The 19,000-nt window shown below is 38.2% G+C and overlaps 1 protein-coding gene across 1 annotated transcript in view; it reads left to right on the forward strand.

Annotated features, from left to right (window-relative positions):
• The window catches only part of LOC124555753 (hemicentin-1-like), an 817,128-nt gene that overhangs the window by 453,950 nt on the left and 344,178 nt on the right, over positions 1–19,000 (forward strand). The window contains exons 30-31 of the mRNA XM_047129776.1: positions 6,178–6,296; positions 14,772–15,050. Coding sequence (XP_046985732.1) covers positions 6,178–6,296; positions 14,772–15,050 — 398 coding nt within the window. The remainder of the gene's footprint in view (positions 1–6,177; positions 6,297–14,771; positions 15,051–19,000) is intronic.

Raw genomic sequence — 19,000 nt, forward strand, 5'->3', positions numbered from 1 at the left:
CTCATTTTCATTGAATAAGAGATGAAGGAAACCTTCCTTCTTTCCTGATTTCTTATTCACAATTAAATATTTTACACAAATGGAGATAACTCTTTTCACCTTCTCAGTCAAATCTAATATATAATAATCTTCCTATCCAGTTCAATTAACCACATAATATAATTTCTCATGCACAAACTTGATGATTTCATGTTGCATAATGTGTGGAACCACAAAATTCTCTCTTTTATCTTAGAATTTGAAAAGAATTTCAACGCTCATTAAAAAGTCTTCCTAAAGCCATTCTTTGAGAATGCTTTTGATCACTGCCAAACCATCATCCTCCTCTTCAGCTTTGCTGATTCTAGCTGTTAAACCATCTGCAAAACCAAGCAGTATATTTACATCATGACTTAAGGCATCTGAATATTTCACCCTAGATCAGTTTTTGACAGTGTAGGAATGTTCTTCCAAGACTATTTTGCTATACTTGGTGAGAAGTATTTCTAATACTTAGCTTTTTGGAATGCAACACAGTCTATTACAATTTTAAAACATATTCCTAATAAATACAATTGGAGTTCCTTTAAGGCATTAACAGCAGCTAAAACTTCAAACTCATTACTATTGTATTTTTTCTCTTGAGGTGTTGTCTTTTTACTCTTATATGAGACTGGGTGCAACTTGTCATCATCTAGAGATTTTTGTAATAACATGGTCCCAAAATATTGTTTGCTTGAGTCTGAGTGTAATTCAGTTTTGCGTTTTAGGCTGTAGAGCTGTAAAATTGGATATGGTGAAAGGATATCTTTCAGCATCTTGCTCTGCTCTCCTCTTCTTCAGACCTATATTCTTGATGATTCCTCAGTGTATCACTCAGAGGTTTGGCAGCTGTAGAGTAATTTGAGATATACTTCCTGACCTAGGAAACTTTGTATTTCTATAACATATTTTGGTTCTGGAAAGTTTTTAACAGATGTCATATTCTCAGAAGTATGTCAGAGTTGTCCACACTGTATAACATAGCCAAGAAATTCAACAGTTTTCTTCAAGAAATGACTTGCAAAATTAATTTCCAAAACTTATTCTGCTGCAGTTTTTAATATAAGCCAAGTCATTGTAGAGTCTCATCATCACTCTTTGTTGGTATTATAATATTGTCCATATAAATAAATGAATGTCCCAAAAACAGAACTGGACTCGCATTCGGGAGGACGACGGTTCAATCCCGCGTCCGGCCATCCTGATTTAGGTTTTCCGTGATTTCCCTAAATCACTCCAGGCAAATGCCGGGATGGTTCCTCTGAAAGGGCACGGCCGACTTCCTTCCCCATCCTTCCCTAATCCGATGAGACCGATGACCACGCTGTCTGGTCTCCTTCCCCAAAACCAACCAACCAACCAACCAAAAACAGAGGTTATAATGTACTGGATCACTGCAGGTGACTTTGATAATCCAAATGCAACTTTACTGAACTGGAGCTGCTATGAGAGTGTCTCAAATCAGGTATATTTTTGGCTTTCCTCTTCAGCATCAATATTATTCAGATATAGTGTGCAAAACACCCAGGCATTTTGTGGTTTATCTAAAAGATCTTCCATGAAAAACAATGGGTAACAATCTTTCACAGTTATTTTGGATGATCTTCCATAGTCTTTGAGGATGCAGTACTCTCCATTTCTCTTTGCTACAACTACAGCCTAACTAGCATATGCAGATGAAATTGGTTCCATTATTCCTTGATCAAGCCACATCTGAACTTGGTTTTTCAACAATCTCATTCCCCTCTGGTGACAATATTGTGTGTAGATTACATGTTGACTTGTATTTAACCACTAAATCTTCAGTATATTCCTTTGTTTCATCACTAATAGAACTTTCAATATCTACTTCTGCTTTTTCTGCTATATGGATACACATAAGATGAGCTTCTCATTCTGGCTTCCTAATCGTAACTCCGCCCTTGTTTGTTAAAACTACACTTCGGTCTAGTAGACAATTCTTAGCTGCCATTTCTAAGTTCATAGTGTCTGTAGAAACCACAAAAATGTCTATTTCAGTTTTCATGTCATCAATCACAACAATGCCTGTAAAATACCCTTGTGGAGAGACAAAGTTTTTCGCAAATCCTATCAGACTTCATCTGTACCTTGCAAACTTGGAGAATTAATAATCTAATTAACGTTTAGTCAAAATAAATAAAGTTGACTGCCACAGTCAGTTAGTTACTTCACCTCTTGGTTAGTCATTTGTACATTTTTAAATTTAAAGTTCTTAACACTCATCTTAACTGTGTTTGCATTCATTGTCACCTTTTGACTACTATTCTGCTTTGTACATTTGGATGGGACATGGTCAGACTTACTGCAACTGAAACGTCTCTTTCTCTTGAATAAAAAATTCTCCAGTGTCCAGCCACATCAAGCAGTTAAAACTAAACAAATTGTTGACCAAGCACTCTTTGGCCATTCTCAAGTAACATGACTTCCAGTGGGCTGCTGGTACGCCCTTGTATACACCAGCTGCTGGCTGTAATGTCAATGGCACTCATGACATTGCCATATATAGTATACATCCACAATGACATAGACACTCTGAAAATCACACTTCAGTGCCTGGCAGAGGGTTCATCAAACCACCTTCACAATAATTCTCTATCATTCCAGGCTCAAACAGTGCTCGGAAAAACAAACACCTATGCCTTTCTGTGTGAGCTCTGAATTACCTTATTTTATTATGATGATCATTTTTTCCTATGTAATTCAGCGTCAACAAAATATTTTCACATTCAGTGGAGAAAGTTGGTGATTGAAATTTTGTGAGAAGATTCTGCTGCCTTTGTTTTAATGATGTCCATCCTAAATTGTGTATCATGTCAGTGATAGTCTCTCCCATATTTCTTGATAATACAAAATGTGCTGTTCTTTCATGTACTTTCTTCATATATTCCATTAATCCTGTCTGGTAAGGATCCTGCACTATGCAGCAGTACTCCAAAAGAGGATGGACAGGTATAGTGTAGGCAGTCTCCTTAAAAACATCTGTTGATTCTTCTAAGTGCTCTCCCAATAAAACACAGTCTTCAGTTCACCTTACCCACAACATTTTTTGTGTGTTCTTTCCTGTTTAAGTCGCTTGTAATTGTAACTCCTAGGCATTTAGTTGAATTTACAGCCTTTAGATTTGACTGATTTATAGTGTAACTGAAGTTTAACAGATTCGTTTTAGTACTAATGTGGATGACACTTTTCATTATTTAGGGCCAATTGCCAATTTTCACGCTATACAGATATATTTTCTAAATCATTTTGCAACTTGTTTTGATCTTCTGATGACTTTACTAGATGATGAATGACAGCATCGTCTGCAATCAACCTAAAATGACTGCTCAGATTCACTCCTAAATCATTTATCTAGAAAAGAAACAGCAAAGGGATGAGAACACTACCTTGGGGAATGGCAGAAATCACTGTTGTTTTGCTCAATGACTTTCCGTCATTGACTTGACTTTCAATATGCTCACTCCAATCTTGTGATCACTTGATTCCATGCTGTGCTGAGCTGCAGACCACCATCTCTATTAAGGGTGTTATTGCTAATTTTTGTTTCAAGGGCTTCTTTAATTGCAGTGTCCCAGAAGCCGTTAGTGCAAACCACAACAGAGGATTCATCTGATATGATCAGATATGACCCCAAATGTTCTTAGACATACTACATCTTTAACTGATCTCAGAAATTGCCAGATTTTTGTCAGAGGCCTGAGTATCAATTTGATCTTGTGCCTTTTCAGCAGGCATCTTATTTTTCTCAACACAGAGTCACATAAGGGCAAGAAAACAAGTTTCTCTTCCTGCCCCTTGTCAGTGGTCTTATTGTGATTCTTGGTTTTGATCACTTCATTTATTTGCTGAAGATTGTAGTCATTGTTCCTGAAAACCCTGCATAGGTGGCACAGCTAACAGGGCAGGTTATCCGCCCCTGATATCATTCTTGCATGATGCACCAATGTTTGTAACACTGTGCGATTTTGTGCTGGAGAGCTTCTGTGAAGTTTGGAAGGTAGGAGACAAGGTACTGGTGGAATTTAATCTGTGAGGAAGGGGCATGAGCCGTGCTTGGGTAGCTCAGTTGGTAGAGCACTTGCCCATGAAAGGCAAAGGTCCCGAGTTCAAGTCTCAGTCCAGCACACAGTTTTAATCTGCCAGGAAGTTTCAAAAAGAAATATCACTGATGTAGTAGACTGGTGTCTGAGGAACATAGTGGGGTTGTGTTCACTCGAAACTTGCAGGGAAAAACTCTGCTGACAGCTTATATATCAGCAGTCTTAACCAGTATGAAGCACAAAATCTTCTTTGAATATTAACCAGTAATGTTAACTGCACGTGTACCATCATGAGTAAATAACAGCTATTCATATGCACCGTTCATTATTTCTCACTAGAAGGAAGCCATGCTACAAGCTGTTGGAAAATATTTATTTAAAACCTTAGGAGGAGGTGGGATAGAGTGAACAACTCATTTACCTGCATGAAGAGGGTTATTGGCATCTACTAAACATCAAAAATTAAACAGTGGAAACTCCAGATTGGAATACCAACAATATAAGGAAATGCACAGACTGATACTCACCCTGAAGATGACTCATTGGGTTGCAGACAGGCACAAACAATAGATTGTTACACGTTATAGCTTTGGGCTAAAGCCTTCTTCAGCAAAGAAAACACACATACTTCATACATTCATGTCATGAAAAACACACACACTCACACACACACACACGCACACACATGCTCACAAGCAATCACCCTTCATGCACACGTTGTGTGTGTGTGTGTGTGTGTGTGTGTGTGTGTGTGTGTGTGTGTGTGTGGGTGGGTGGGTGTGTGTGTGTGTGTGTGTGTGTGTGTGTGTGTGTGTGTGTGTGTGTGTGTGTGATGTGCTTGCTTGTCTGAATGTGTGTGTGTGTGTGTGTGTGTGTGTGTGTGTGTGTGTGTGTGTTTGTGTGTGTATTATTGCAAAATATGGGAGAAAATGGCACTGAAATGATACAGGATTTGGGCTGGACATTCAAGAACTGGTCAAACAAGGGTTTTGTAAGCATATTAACATGAATGAATTTCTATTAATTTTCCAACTGAGCTACACTATTTATTTACTAACACAGTGTAGTAATCCAGCATGTGATCACTTCCCCAATCTGAACAGTGCCTGTCATGAAAATCATATTAATGGACCATATCAAGCGCCCTGTACTATTTCACACACATTTAATCAATATTTATTTCATTTATTCATTTCATGTTGTGGTGACTCATTTTGTAAATACATCACAGGATATGGAACATTCCAGTTTTACAAACTTGTTGTGGTTACATTCTATGGTATTATGTTTCATATAAAGTATCTACAACTTAGGTACTACTGCAGAAAAATAAATTTTTTAAATTTTGCAGATACATAAATATTACAGGAAAAGTAAAAATTATAGAAAAATAATAGTCATCTAATTGGAGAATTTGCCCTTGTCTGTAGTAAACTATTCAAAACATAGAACATGATGACACAGTAGTCCAGATTATCCAAATGAATAAAAACTGTGCAAGAAAGCCCTGTGTACTTAGCCCAAGTAGAGAGATATTGAGAATAATTTTCATGTGTTCATTCAGTCTACTGAGCATCTGCCTGCCACCTCTTGGTATTTTGCCCCATGACCAGTAAATCTCACCCATAGGACAGAGTCCATGTGGTTGACATTGGTGAAGACTTTAGACTAAGTATGCAGTCTACCAGTGCAAAAGCCACATTAGGAGTCTCAACAGAAATTGTGGCAACCAACAGCCCTCGAACCAGCATCATTCTTCCATTAATCTACAGCCAAGCAGAAAAGTTGTGTACATCTTCATATAAAAGATTACAAAGACCATGAAAAGAATTTCAACTGACCTTGAGTTTTGTCAAGTTGACATTTAATTTACATTATTGTCTAAGATGTATCAACATAACCAAAATAAGATCTTACTGATATTGATGTTATCTCTTTACTAGGCTGATGAATGCTTTCTTGACTCTTCTATCACTTTTTGGAAATTGTATTTTTTATAATATAGCACACCCTTGACAAATATTATCCTTTTGTGTAATTTATTCCTTATAAATTGACATTGTTTGTATATTTGATCGATAATTTTTCATTTCAGTACCACCTTCCATGATAGAGCCAGAAGATGGAGTACTTGAAGTCAACGAAGGTGATTCCCTGGTAATTACATGCCCAGCTATTGATGCAAGTCCTCCGCCAAAGATTCAGTGGTTGAAAGTAAGTTTTGTGCATTAATTTTTGTATTCATAGAAATTCCTAACCTCCCCACTAGTAGTTGTCTACAGTAAAGCAACCATATTTATTTCTGTATGTGTAAAGCCAAACAACTTCTATTGTAAAGAAGAAAAAAATAATTTTGAACAGTTGCAATATTTGTGAATTAGATTTACAACAACTAGATTCTGCATTGGAGTTACTAGTCACTGTAAGAAATAAGTAGCTGTTTGTGTACTCTTGAGGTGGAATGCAAGTATGTAAGCTAAGCTAAATTGCTCTGGCAGGAAGGTTCATTTCCTCACACAGTTTACTTCACAGTGACAAATTCAGTGTAGGCTATATTGACTGTTAGCCTGTACTTAAAAGTACAATAACAAATACTTCATTTTCTGTTACCTAAGTACTTTTCTGTGATGCAGTCTAGTTAGTGTTCTTAAGAATTCTCACAGTTTGTATTTATTGCAGACATTGTAATTTTTGTTCTGTTGCTTGAGGTCTATGTGTATTGTTTCTCATCTAATGTAATTAATATTTCCTTATGTTACCTGTCAGATAAACTAACATTTTAATTTACCTTAATTGCAATGCTGCTTTCAAAATGTCTAAGCATTACTATTTATATTTTACAAATTATTAGCCTGTTTTGAGCAAATAATTTGTCAGGGTTTTATGCATTAACATTGGTATGTCTACATTTACATCTACGTACATACATGCCTCTGTAATGCACCATATGGTGCTTGGTAGAGGGTACCTTGTACCATAATAATTTTTCCCTTTCCTGTTCTGCTCACAAGTGGAACAACAGGAAAATTACTGCCTCCATACAATCCCTAATTTCTCTTACCTTGTCTTCATTGTTGTTAAGCAAAATGTACATTGACAGCAGCAGAACCATTTTGCAGTCAGCCTGAAGTGCTGCTTCTCTAAATTTTCTGAATAGTCTTTCATGAAAAGAGTGTTGACTTCCCTACTGGTCCTCTCATTTAATTTCATAGAGAATTTCTGTAATCCTTGCATACTGACCGAATTACTGGTAACAAACTGAACAGCCTGACTCTAAATTTCTTTGATGTCTTCCTTTAACCTTAACTGGTGGGCATTACAAACACTCAAACAGTACTCATGAATAAGTCACACTAGTATGATAGAATGATATTTTCACTCTGCAGCAGAGTGTGTGCTGATATGAAACTTCCTGGCAGATTAAAACTGTGTGCTGCACCGAGACTCGAACTCGGGACCTTTGCCTTTTGCAGGCAAGTGCTCTACCATCTGAGCTGCACAAGCACAACTCACACTCCATCCTTACAGCTTTACTTGTGCCAGTACCTCGTCTCCTATACATAAACTAAACTTTCCTAGAATTCTCACAATTAACCAAAGTTGATCATTTGCCTTCCCTACAAACTATCTTACATGCTCATTCCTTTTCATATCACTTCACAGCATCACACCTAGAGACTGTAATCATCATGACTGTGTCAAGAATCACACCACTAAACTGTAGTCAAACATTCGAGAATTGTTTTTCTGACTCATCTGCATTCAGTTACATATTTATACATCTAGAGCAAGTTACCATTCATCACACCAATTTGAATTTCTGTCTAAATCATCTTGTATCCTTCTGCAGTTACTCAGTGATGACATTTTCCCATATACTACAGCATCATTAGCAAACAGTCACAGATTTCTGCTCACACTTATCCATCAGACCATTTATGTATGTGGAGAACAAGAGCAGTCCTATCATAAGACCCTGGGGCCCTCCTGACAATACTCTTGTCTCTGATGAACTCTGGCCATCCACAACAACATACTGAGAAGTCTTCAAGCTACTCACATATCTGATAACCTATTCTTGTTTTGTACGTTCATTAACAGTCTGCAGCGAAGCACTATATCAGATGCTTTCCAGAAATGTAAAGCTGTACCTTCTAATTCCACAGATAATACTTTCCAGGATGATAGCTTCATTTGCTTGATTGTAAGGTTGTATTTGACAAAGACCTCCCAATATTTACCCCATTGTCTTTTCTTTCTTGCAAGGTAGATCAGTCTTCTTACGTACTTCCTCTGCATTTCTAGATTGTTGTTGCACAAAGGTAGAATCTGTATGTGCACTTCTTGGTGACTGGTTAGTTTCTAAATTTGAAGTCATAAAGGCAGATGTTACTGCATCTACTATTTTCTCAAAATCTACTGGGTTCCTTATTGAAGTTCTGACTTCTAATACGTCCAATATCAGTCCCAGTCTGTTTTCCTAGGATTCCTATATGCCATGGGATGTTTAACACCCACTTCAACCTCAAACTTAATATACACGTGGTCAGATATGGATGGCTACAGCACCATGCCCTATTGTGTGACATAACTAACCATAGAGTGGACCCATAAGTTACGTCAGTAACTTCTTCTCCTCTTCTGTTCATCAAGGTAGGTTCCCTAGCCCTCTTTAATATTTCCAAATTACTCTCCAATAGATTTTCACGGAGGTACTCATTTCTACTGTTCATCTTATTGCTTCCTCGCACAAGGTTGTGGGCACTGACATCACAACCAACCAACAGTTATTCATTCTGCAGTGAGCAGTTATCAATCTCCTCACTTCCTGGGAAGTAGGAGTACTGTCTTCATAAGAAAGGGAAGCTAAGACCAATACAATTTTCCTTGCACTTCCTTCCTCACGTTGTTTCATCTTGACGGGTGCTAAGTCCCTGGAACGGAAGTCCACCATAGGCGTGAATGAAATTCCATTCTTAACAGAAATGCATCTTCAGTGTTCTTTAGATTTCTAGCATAAATTAACTTACCTCCATTTCCTCCAAGGCCTGACCTGAAATGCACCCTTTGTGTTGACAGGGTTTCTGGATCAGGGCGACATCCATCTCCTGCCCTCCCAGAAAATGACTCAGTGTGGCTGTTACCCCTTTATTGTGTTGCACGTTTACCTGCAACATTTGCAGCCTCCATCTTGTCACCACTGTTGCTTTTGATGTTTTTGAATATTCTACAAGATCCTTAAGTGCAATTTTAGGTCCTGTTGCCGACTTCCAACACAAGGGTCTGAACATCTGATACAACCTTTTGATTAATTACCCTCCAATCCTCTTTTGAGACCTTCTGGTTCTGTGCCCATACTTCCTCAAACAGAGTCTTTGGAGAAGTATCCTTAACAAATACCAGTACCCACATAGATATTTTTGTGGTCTTGAAGTGCTCAGATGCTGTCCTTACCAACAGCTTCAGCTTGTCCCACAGAGATATCTTGAGCACTGCCTCCTTAAGCCAATCCATCGCTATCATCCCCTCACTGACAAAGATATGAGCACCATGTTCCAGATAGACCCTTCCGAGTTTCAGACTTCTTAAAGAGAGCCATCTGAACAAGTTCTATCTGCTGCGAGGCTATGTTGACCAGTGGATAGCTCTATTGAATGACTACCATCCTGAAAACTGAGATAGCCACACTGTAGGTCTGTTTTCCTATTTCTTGCCTCAGCTTTTTCTGGACCGATTTGTACTGGGAAGTGGGAGTATTAGCCTCTTCCTTTGTTCCTTGTTCCCTGTCTTAGAGGTAGAATGGATGTGATTACCCACTTCACTTTGAGACTGTCTTTTTCTGAAGATCTTAGTTGCAAGACCTTTTAATTCTCTCCATTTGTGTTTAAATATATAATGAAGTGTAATAAAGATGGACAGTTGTTAATAAAGTGTAAAATATGATCACTGTCTCAAATAGGCTTTATGACTTAGTTTGATAAATCATAGAGGGTTATGATAAAACTTGCAACATAAGAAGTAATGATGGTAATAATTTATTAATAATGAGTTTTGTCTTGATCTAACAGGAGGTTGATAAATATTAAAAACTCATTATTCAGACTAAACTAGAGTAATAATATGATTGCATGGGTTTTCTAATGGCTTTGTTGTTGTGTGTCATCACAGCCCTTGCAACTGGTTTAAAAAGTATCAATTTGTCAGTGAAATTTAAACAAAAGTAGTCTTCGCCAAAGGAGACAAGTACTGTACTACAAAGCTTATCAGATGCTACTGATCTAAACACTTTTATCACACCCCTTGACTAACACAGAAAACTCATGTCATGAAAGGTAACAGGCATTGTAGAAGATGCTTTGGAAAACCACCGAGTCAAAAAACTAAATTTTTTAAGTCACTGATACTTTTTATGTGAGAATTATTTAGAATATTGCATTAAGGTGACAAATTAATATCAAGTCAAGTTAGCTGGATGATTCATTGCCACATTTCGAAATCAGTAGATAAGACACAACATTCAAACATTTACCACAGTGTTGGGAAGTCCCAACTACACTACCAGCAGGAATAACACAATTCTATATCCGATCTCTTTTTCTAGCATATTTGAACATATCCCACCTCTAAGTACAGCCTGCTGTGTCCAGTCTACAGAGGTGATTTATGATTGGAGCCTAAGTCAAATAGTACAAAAATAACAAAAAGTTACTGTATGACATATTATTTCCATTTTTATAAGCAAAGTAAGTGACTAAAGCAAATGTAGGAATAATATTTTAGAAATTATACCTTTCAGGTTGTCAAGACATGTATAAGAAAATTAGTAAGATGTAATTGTTATCACAAACTCTTACATGAAGTAGTACCTGGTCTGAGCTTGAATATGACTTAGTACACAAAACTAATTTCATTTTCAGTCCATTCATGGATAACAAATTCCAAATTACTCTGAGTGTTGCTTGTCTCATGAATTTTATTAGTTGTTATGTTGGATAACTGTTGGAGGTGAATGAGGGAAAAAATATAAAGATATTCAGTATTGTAGGTGTGGGAATCATCTCTTGGCTTTGTGTTACTCAGTACAGTAATTAATAAAATAAACAAGTGTTACCACACACAAAGAAATTTCCTTTTCTGAAATACAATTTTTAGTAGGCTTCAGAAGTCTACTAACAACTGTGATTGAGTACAATGCTGTGGTATTAACAGGTATATGGTTCCAGAATGCCTAGCCACTTCCATCAGCCAATATAACTTTGATTGTGTGTTTCAGTCTGGCTCCAGCCACTAGTGAATGTGGTCATGTATGTGTGAGTTGTGTTTGCATGAGTGTGCATGTGTATGTTTGTTGTCTTCTTTTGGACAAAAGCTTTGATGGCCAAAAGCTAACTTTCTAGCAATCTTTTTGTTGTGCCTTTCTGCAACTCAGTATCTCTGTTATATGGTGAGTAGCAGCTATCCCTTTCATTACATTGTTAAATCCCATGCTGGATTTTCCATTGTTTGATTGCTTGTTTCTATGATTACACAGTTTGATTGACTATTGAGCAATATCGGATAATTTGTTAAATACAGTTTGTCAAATTTTTACAACTACCTCCTCCACCATATTTCCAGTTTTGTGGAGGTCCTAATAACTACTCACACAGACTGCACATAAACACCATTGTTTTGAGGTCAATAGTGCCGTTTCCATTTGATTGCATGATGTTTCATGTAAGTTTATTTTATAGTTACTTTTTATTTTGTTAAAATATGAATTTTCATAAGCCAATAATGGAGTGTGTGTAATTAATTTCAAATCAAGTTAAAATTTAAATGTGATGGCAAAGTGCATACTGATTATATGATGCTCACTTTCACAGCCAGTATTTATATCCTTGATGACATTAATTTTATGGGCACTAGGCTGTGGTCTAAGCCAAGTTGCCATACTTAACTTACAGGCTTGGTAGAAGTCATCAGAGTTAGATATGTGATAACTTGTCCCACTGCGACACCTGGGAGCAATTCCTGCTGTGTCAGCAGTGCTCAGTTGTATCTTCTTGCAGAAGTATACCTTGCCTGCTTCCATCTACTCCACCTCTCTAGAGCTTCTTGCTTCCACCTTTGGTGACATTTCTGTTAACCTGGCTACTGGTTTTCAACTGCCAAGTAAAGAATCCATTGTGCAGCAGATGAGTGAGCTTGCAATTTGTGGTTGGTTGTTTCGGGGAAGGAGACCAGACATCGGGGTCATCGGTCTCATCGGATGAGGGAAGGACGGGGAAGGAAATCGGCCGTGCCCTTTGAAAGGAACCATCCCGGCATTTGCCTGGAGCGATTTAGGGAAATCACGGAAAACCTAAATCAGGATGGCCGGACGCGGGATTGAACCGTGCAATTTGTGAATTAATGTCTGTCTGAGTAGATATGAACACAGCAACAGAATGTTGAAAATGTTGCTGAATCTCAGTGAAGTAATATGATTCCCTTAAAACAGATGAGAGCACCGTCACGTATCGTGAGGGTCTCTCACTGGGGAAACATATTTCCCTTAATCCCTTGAATCTGGTCTAGCCCCAATACAACCTCCATCTTGCATTCAAGTCTATTTGTCTGTCTTTGCAGAGGTTTAGCATTTCAGTTAACCATGATCATTTTAGTGTGGCTTAATAGCAGGATGGCATAGAGAAGTAGATGAGGAAAATAAAAAAGTCCAGGGTGCCCCTTTTGCAATTATTAGGGCATTTAGGATTACCTCAAAACACACAGTATAACTTTACTATCCAGACAAGAAACTCACAAGATGTTTCCATGCAAATTAGTTGTGAATTATTCATAGTGATAATGTGTGTGTGACTCCACGAGTTCCAAGGTCTAGTTACATTTTAGTGTGCACTTTTACATTCATAGCCTTCTTGTGTGACATAAACCATCTCAGCTGCATCTCTCTTTATCATTGCTGCGCTTGTTGTTACTGAGGGTGGATCCCTCTGATCTTGGGGTTTAAGTGACCTCTTCTTAATTTTTAATCTTCCCAAACCAATGCCTCTCTCTTCCCAGAGGAAAGAACTAATAGTTGAGAAAGCTAGGACAGTGTCATCACTTTTATTTTTGTATGTCTCCGGTGACAGTACTAAACACTTCACCACCTGAAAGTAAGTACTGGCCATTAGCTCTGTCTTGAAATATAATAGGCTACTGTTTTTGATGCTACTAACAAAAAATTCAAAATAATATAAGAAATAAAAATTAATGTATTAAGTAGCATTCCCATGCATCCACATAGAGGCTGCTTCCATTTATCACAGAAATTTTTCTTTATAACAGCATGAGTTTGGCACATAATCTTTCATACTTTAGGGTTCTTTAGCAGTAGGAGTGAGGATGGGGGTAAGCATTCTCACAAAACAAACTGGTCCCATCCAGCTTCAGCATGTTCGGGCTGTGGCAGGTTCTCAAATGTGGTCACCAAGTCCTGAGAGCAGATGTCTTTCAGTACTTAACCTCTGATGAAATACTGAATAACTTTCTTCACTGTATAAGCTCAAATCAAAAAAATAAATAAATAAATAAATTGATTTTTCCATCTGAGGTGAGCTATTGTCACAAACCAGTGTTAGATTCATGGTTCATCCTGTGAATCTAATCCTGTAACATGCATCATTTTCACTAACATCAACAAACAATTTTGAGTGGTTTTTCTCATACACGATTAGCATACACAAATAAAATCTTGGTCATTGTGACTTTTGTAACTTTAATAAGTTTTTATTTTAGAAAATTTGTCACTTTATTTGAAATCATCATCAGTGATCTTTGTAACAAGTATGATTTCACTTATAATTTGGTTACAAGAGAGTAAAAAGTGTTATTATTCATAACTGAGATGATATTCATAAAACTGTGACTGCCATTGTAAGATCATAAATCTCAACATGAGTTATTACATATTTTGAAGACAGCGTCATTCATCCATGAAGAGATTGTTCTATGGTCCACAAATACAATGAAAAAGTAGTATCTGAATTCTATCTCATAGCTATTGTGTGCTCTTGAACATGATTCATTGTAGACTTTGTAAATCCTGTATTGAGGACATGACCTGATCTTGATGACTGTAATCTTAATGTCTATGTCAATCACTGTCTGTTTGCTGGGGTTGCTGGTAACCCATATAAAATATTTCATAGTGATATCAGTGTAGTATTTTTATGATGTGTGTTGCAATCATTGGACTTTTGTGTAATTTTGATTGTGTGTGTGTGTGTGTGTGTGTGTGTGTGTGTGTGTGTGTGTGTGTGTGCGTGTGTGGAACAACAGCATTGTAAAATGGATCATCACACTAGACTAATTTGGGACTGCTTTATGTAATGATTATTTAAAACTCAGGTTTAAACAACAATTTATGTACAACAAGAAACAAACTAACATTTTCCACTGACTCTGCCCATAACATGAAACATGATGAGGGTATTTGTTTAGTCTCATTCCATTTGCTTATTTCAAAAACAAAATTGCAAATATCTAACAAAACACCAGAAAAAAATCTGCCCGATGACACTTAGAAGAGACACCAAGTATGTAAGGTATTAACAACATGTGACATTACAAATCCACTTGTAATAAAGAGTAGAGAAAGAGAGAGAGAGAGAGAGAGAGAGAGAGAGACAGCTGTTTCACTTATTATTTGGATTATTTTTGCAGGATGGCCACATAATTGACTTCTCAGATGAAGATCACTACTCACTGCGTGATTTAGGACGATCCTTGGAACTTCAAGAGGTAGCTCTGTCAGACAGAGGAACTTACTCTTGTTTAGCATATAATATTGTCGGCCGCACAACAGCGACATTTACTGTAGACATACTGAGGAAACCACAGTTCCCAGCTTCAGAAAACCAAGTGCAACAGATGCAATACACTGTTGTTGCTTCCTCAGACATCAAACTCGAGTGCCCCGTAACAGGTCATCCGAGGCCACAGGTATGTAATACTCTCTTAAAACTGAAAATATTTGTTTTTCTGTCTTCAGATTGGTCTATATCAGAAGTACATATGGAAATTTGTCTGGTGTTACACAGAATGACATCATCTCCAGAATGGATATGGAGCCAATTAGGAAATTTGTTAATTGATTTCAACAGCTTTCCTAATCACACTTCAACATAACTTTATAATGTAGTTTACAGCTCATTGACAAATTTTACTTTGGGTTACACTCTATAGGGAGGATACTTGCACCTCCCTATCAAAGTCTGTCCCTATTTGAGGTTTCCATTATTCGTATGTACTAGAGGATGAAGGATATCACACTAGAAACATCACAATTAATTATCTCTGATTTCATCCTTTGTGAATTCTGAACCAAATAACCATTTCAGTCTTTCAGTGGTGATTAAAGCAATTTATTTTATTGACTGTGAATCAGACATCTGCTGTTGTACCTAAATTTATCTTAAGAAAGGAAGATTAGGGTTTAAAATCACATCAACTGTGAGGTCATTAGATACAGAACACATGCTTAGGTTGGTTAAGAATGGGGAAGGAAATCAGTCATGCCCTCTCAGAGGAACCTTTCTGGAATTTGCCTTAAATTATGTAGGAAACTCATGGAAAGCCTCAATCTCGATGGTCAGCTGCAGATTTGAGTTGTTGGCCTCACAAGTGGATAAATGTGTACTGTATAGAAATGAAACATTAATTGAGTGTACGCCCTAAAATGTCATTTAAAGATGAATATTTTATTTTTCATATTGCAGTTATTTAATAGAATGCCATATTTTTTTTATTTTTTGTCTTACTTACTCAGTCTTTAGGTGCACCAGGCCACACAAGAGCATATTTTACTAGTACTGGAGTGAACCAATGACTTTAAATATGTTTGAGAGATTGTGCAGCTGAAAATTATTGAACAATAGTGCAATTGTAACAGAATAGACAGAATCATTGCTTCTTTTCATCAATAGACAGTTTTTTTACACATAAGAGTCTATATCCAGAAGTGATAAACATAGACATTACAGTTATTAAAACAAACTACAAGCCTCCCCCATAAAGGAAAAGGCAATGGTGGCTGTTGTGTATGAGCGCAAGAGCATGTGAACACCCTAACTTTTGACAACTTGTGGATTTGTTAATTATTTTTCTTTGAACACTGTAAAACTTAATATAGATGTAGTAATCTGAAATACATACCATTAAATCTACTGCACTATGCTACATTGCTACTCCTCTAGACTTCATGAAACCTGGTATCAGGGTCAAAAGCACACCTTCAGTTGTGCACGTTTTAAGGAGCTTTTGCACATGTGCAACTGGTGTGATGTAATTGCCTTATGCGTCAAATCCATAGGGATTTGACAATAATGTGCACTGTTCATGGTATGCACAGCTAGTATTTGCCAGTAAACCGCAAGTTTACATCAATGCCACTAGGTGGTAGCACAGTGTTGCACTGTTCATGGTATGCACAGCTAGTATTTGCCAGTAAATTGCACACATCAAAAAAAGTTTTACATCACCTCGGTTCTGAGAGTTCTGGAACCTTTACCGAAAACTGGAATAGCGATCAACATAAACACCATTTTCACCCTTTTATTGCTCATGAATACCACACATTGCACGTTGTACTGCCATACATTGAGACCTTCAGAGGTGGTGGTCCAGATTGCTGTACACACTGGTACCTCTAACATCTAGTAGCATGTCCTTGTGCACTGATGCATGCCTGTACTCATCATGGCATACTATCCACAAGTTTATCAAGGCACTGTTGGTCCAGATTGTTCCACTCCTGAACAGCGATTTGGCATAGATCACTCAGAGTGGTTGATGGGCCACATCATCCATAAACTGCCCTTTTCAATCTGTCACAGGCGTGTTCAATAGGGTTCATGTCAGGAGAACATGCTGGCCGCTCTAGTCAAGCGATGTCGTTATCCTGAAGGAAGTCATCCACAAGATGTGCATGATGGGGGTTCGAATTGTTGTCCATGAAGACAAATGCCTCACCAATATGCTGCCGATATGGTTGCACTATCGGTCAGAAGATGGCATTCACATATCGCACAGCCGTTACGGCGTCTTCCGTGACCACCGGTGGCATACATGGGCCCAACATAATGCTGCCCCAAAACATCAGTGAATCTCCACCTTGCTGCACTCGCTGGACAGTGTGTCTAAGGCATGAAACCTGACTGGGTTGCCTCCAAACTCATCATCCACCGAGTGAGGTGGCACAGTGGTTAGCACACTGGACTCGCATTCGGGAGGTCTACGGTTCAATCCCGTGTCCGGCCATCCTGATTCAGGTTTTCCGTGATTTCCCTAAATCGCTTCAGGCAAATACCGGGATGGTTCCTTAGAAAGGGCATGGCTGATTTCCTTCCCCATCCTTCCCTAATCCGAGCTTGTGCTCTGTCTCTAATGACCTCGTTGTCGACAGGACGTTAAACAGTAATCTCCTCCTCGTCCTCCAAACTCATCTCGGATAATTGTCTGGTTGAAGGCATATGTGCCACTCATCAGTGAAGAGAACATGATGCCAATCCTGAGTGGTCCATTTGGCATGTGGTTGGGCCCATCTGCACCGCACTGCATGTTGTTGTTGTTGCAAAGACGGACCTCACCATGGACTTTGTGAGTGAAGTCGCGCATCAAGCAGCCTATTGTGCATGGTTTGAGTTGTAACATGACGCCCTGTGACTGCGAAAAAGCATTATTCAACATGGTTGCGTTGCTGTCAGGATTCCTCCGAGCCATAATCCATAGGTAGTGGTCATCCACTGCAGTAGTAGCCCTTGAGTGGCCTGAGCGATGCATGTCATCGACAGTTCCTGTCTCTGTATCTCCTCCACGTCCAAACAACATTGCTTTTGTTCACTCTGAGACACCTGGACACGTCCCTTGTTGAGAGCGCTTCCTGGCACAGAGTAACAATATGGACATGTTCAAATGCCAGTATTGACCGTCTAGGCATGGTTGAACTACAGACGACATGAGTCGCGTACCTCTTTCCTGGTGGAATGGCGGGAACTGATCGGCTGTCAGACCCCTACTGTCTAATAGTCACTGCTCATGCATGGTTGTTTACATCTCTGGGTGGGTTTAGTGACATCTCTGAACAGTCAAAGGTACTGTTTCTGTGATACAATATCCACAGTCAACGTCTATCTTCAGGAGTTCTGGTAACCGGGGTGATGCAAAACTTTTTTTGATGTGTGTATTATCCCTGTTTGGTTGGCATAAACCTCACTTGGCAGTAGCACACTCCTTCGACATGCCAATTCACTCACTATATAGTAATAGTAGACTGTACTTCAGTATGTGTTATAGTTATACTGACAGAAAAACCTATTTTGTGGGATTGTGAATGAGATGCCATATATTTAAGTTTATCATGCATTAATCTATTTGAGGCACTGAGAGCAATAAAACACATCCTCATCAATTGCGAAACTGCCATTTATTCACGCTTCTGACATATGTCGATCTTATGATGGGTCAGGTTTATTCACACTGTATATATGAACATTTACGAAAATCTGTCTGACTGGTTTCTCTGGTATTCATTTAGATATGGACTTGAAGGCAGTTTGATGTTGGTCCTCATGGTTCTCAGTGCCTCATTTGTATTCTAGTCAAGTGACCGTATTAGTAGACAGTACTACTTGAATTTAATCAATTCCACAAATGGCAGTTTGTGATTGGAGTTGCTTGTTTCCTATGCAAGAATCAACTTTCGTGTGTAGTGTCAATATGAACTCTGTTGAATCTGTTTTAAGTGCTAACAGAAAAGAAAATTACTATGAAAAGTTATCTGCAAGGGAACTAGGGCCTCCCAGATCAGACCTGTTGACTGTTAACATGATGAAACCAAATAGGTATGACTAAAAGCAAAAACTTAATAAAGAAGTGTATAATAAGCGTAAGTT

The sequence above is a fragment of the Schistocerca americana genome, chromosome X (assembly GCF_021461395.2).
Source record: "Schistocerca americana isolate TAMUIC-IGC-003095 chromosome X, iqSchAmer2.1, whole genome shotgun sequence".
Classification (NCBI taxonomy): domain Eukaryota; kingdom Metazoa; phylum Arthropoda; class Insecta; order Orthoptera; family Acrididae; genus Schistocerca; species Schistocerca americana.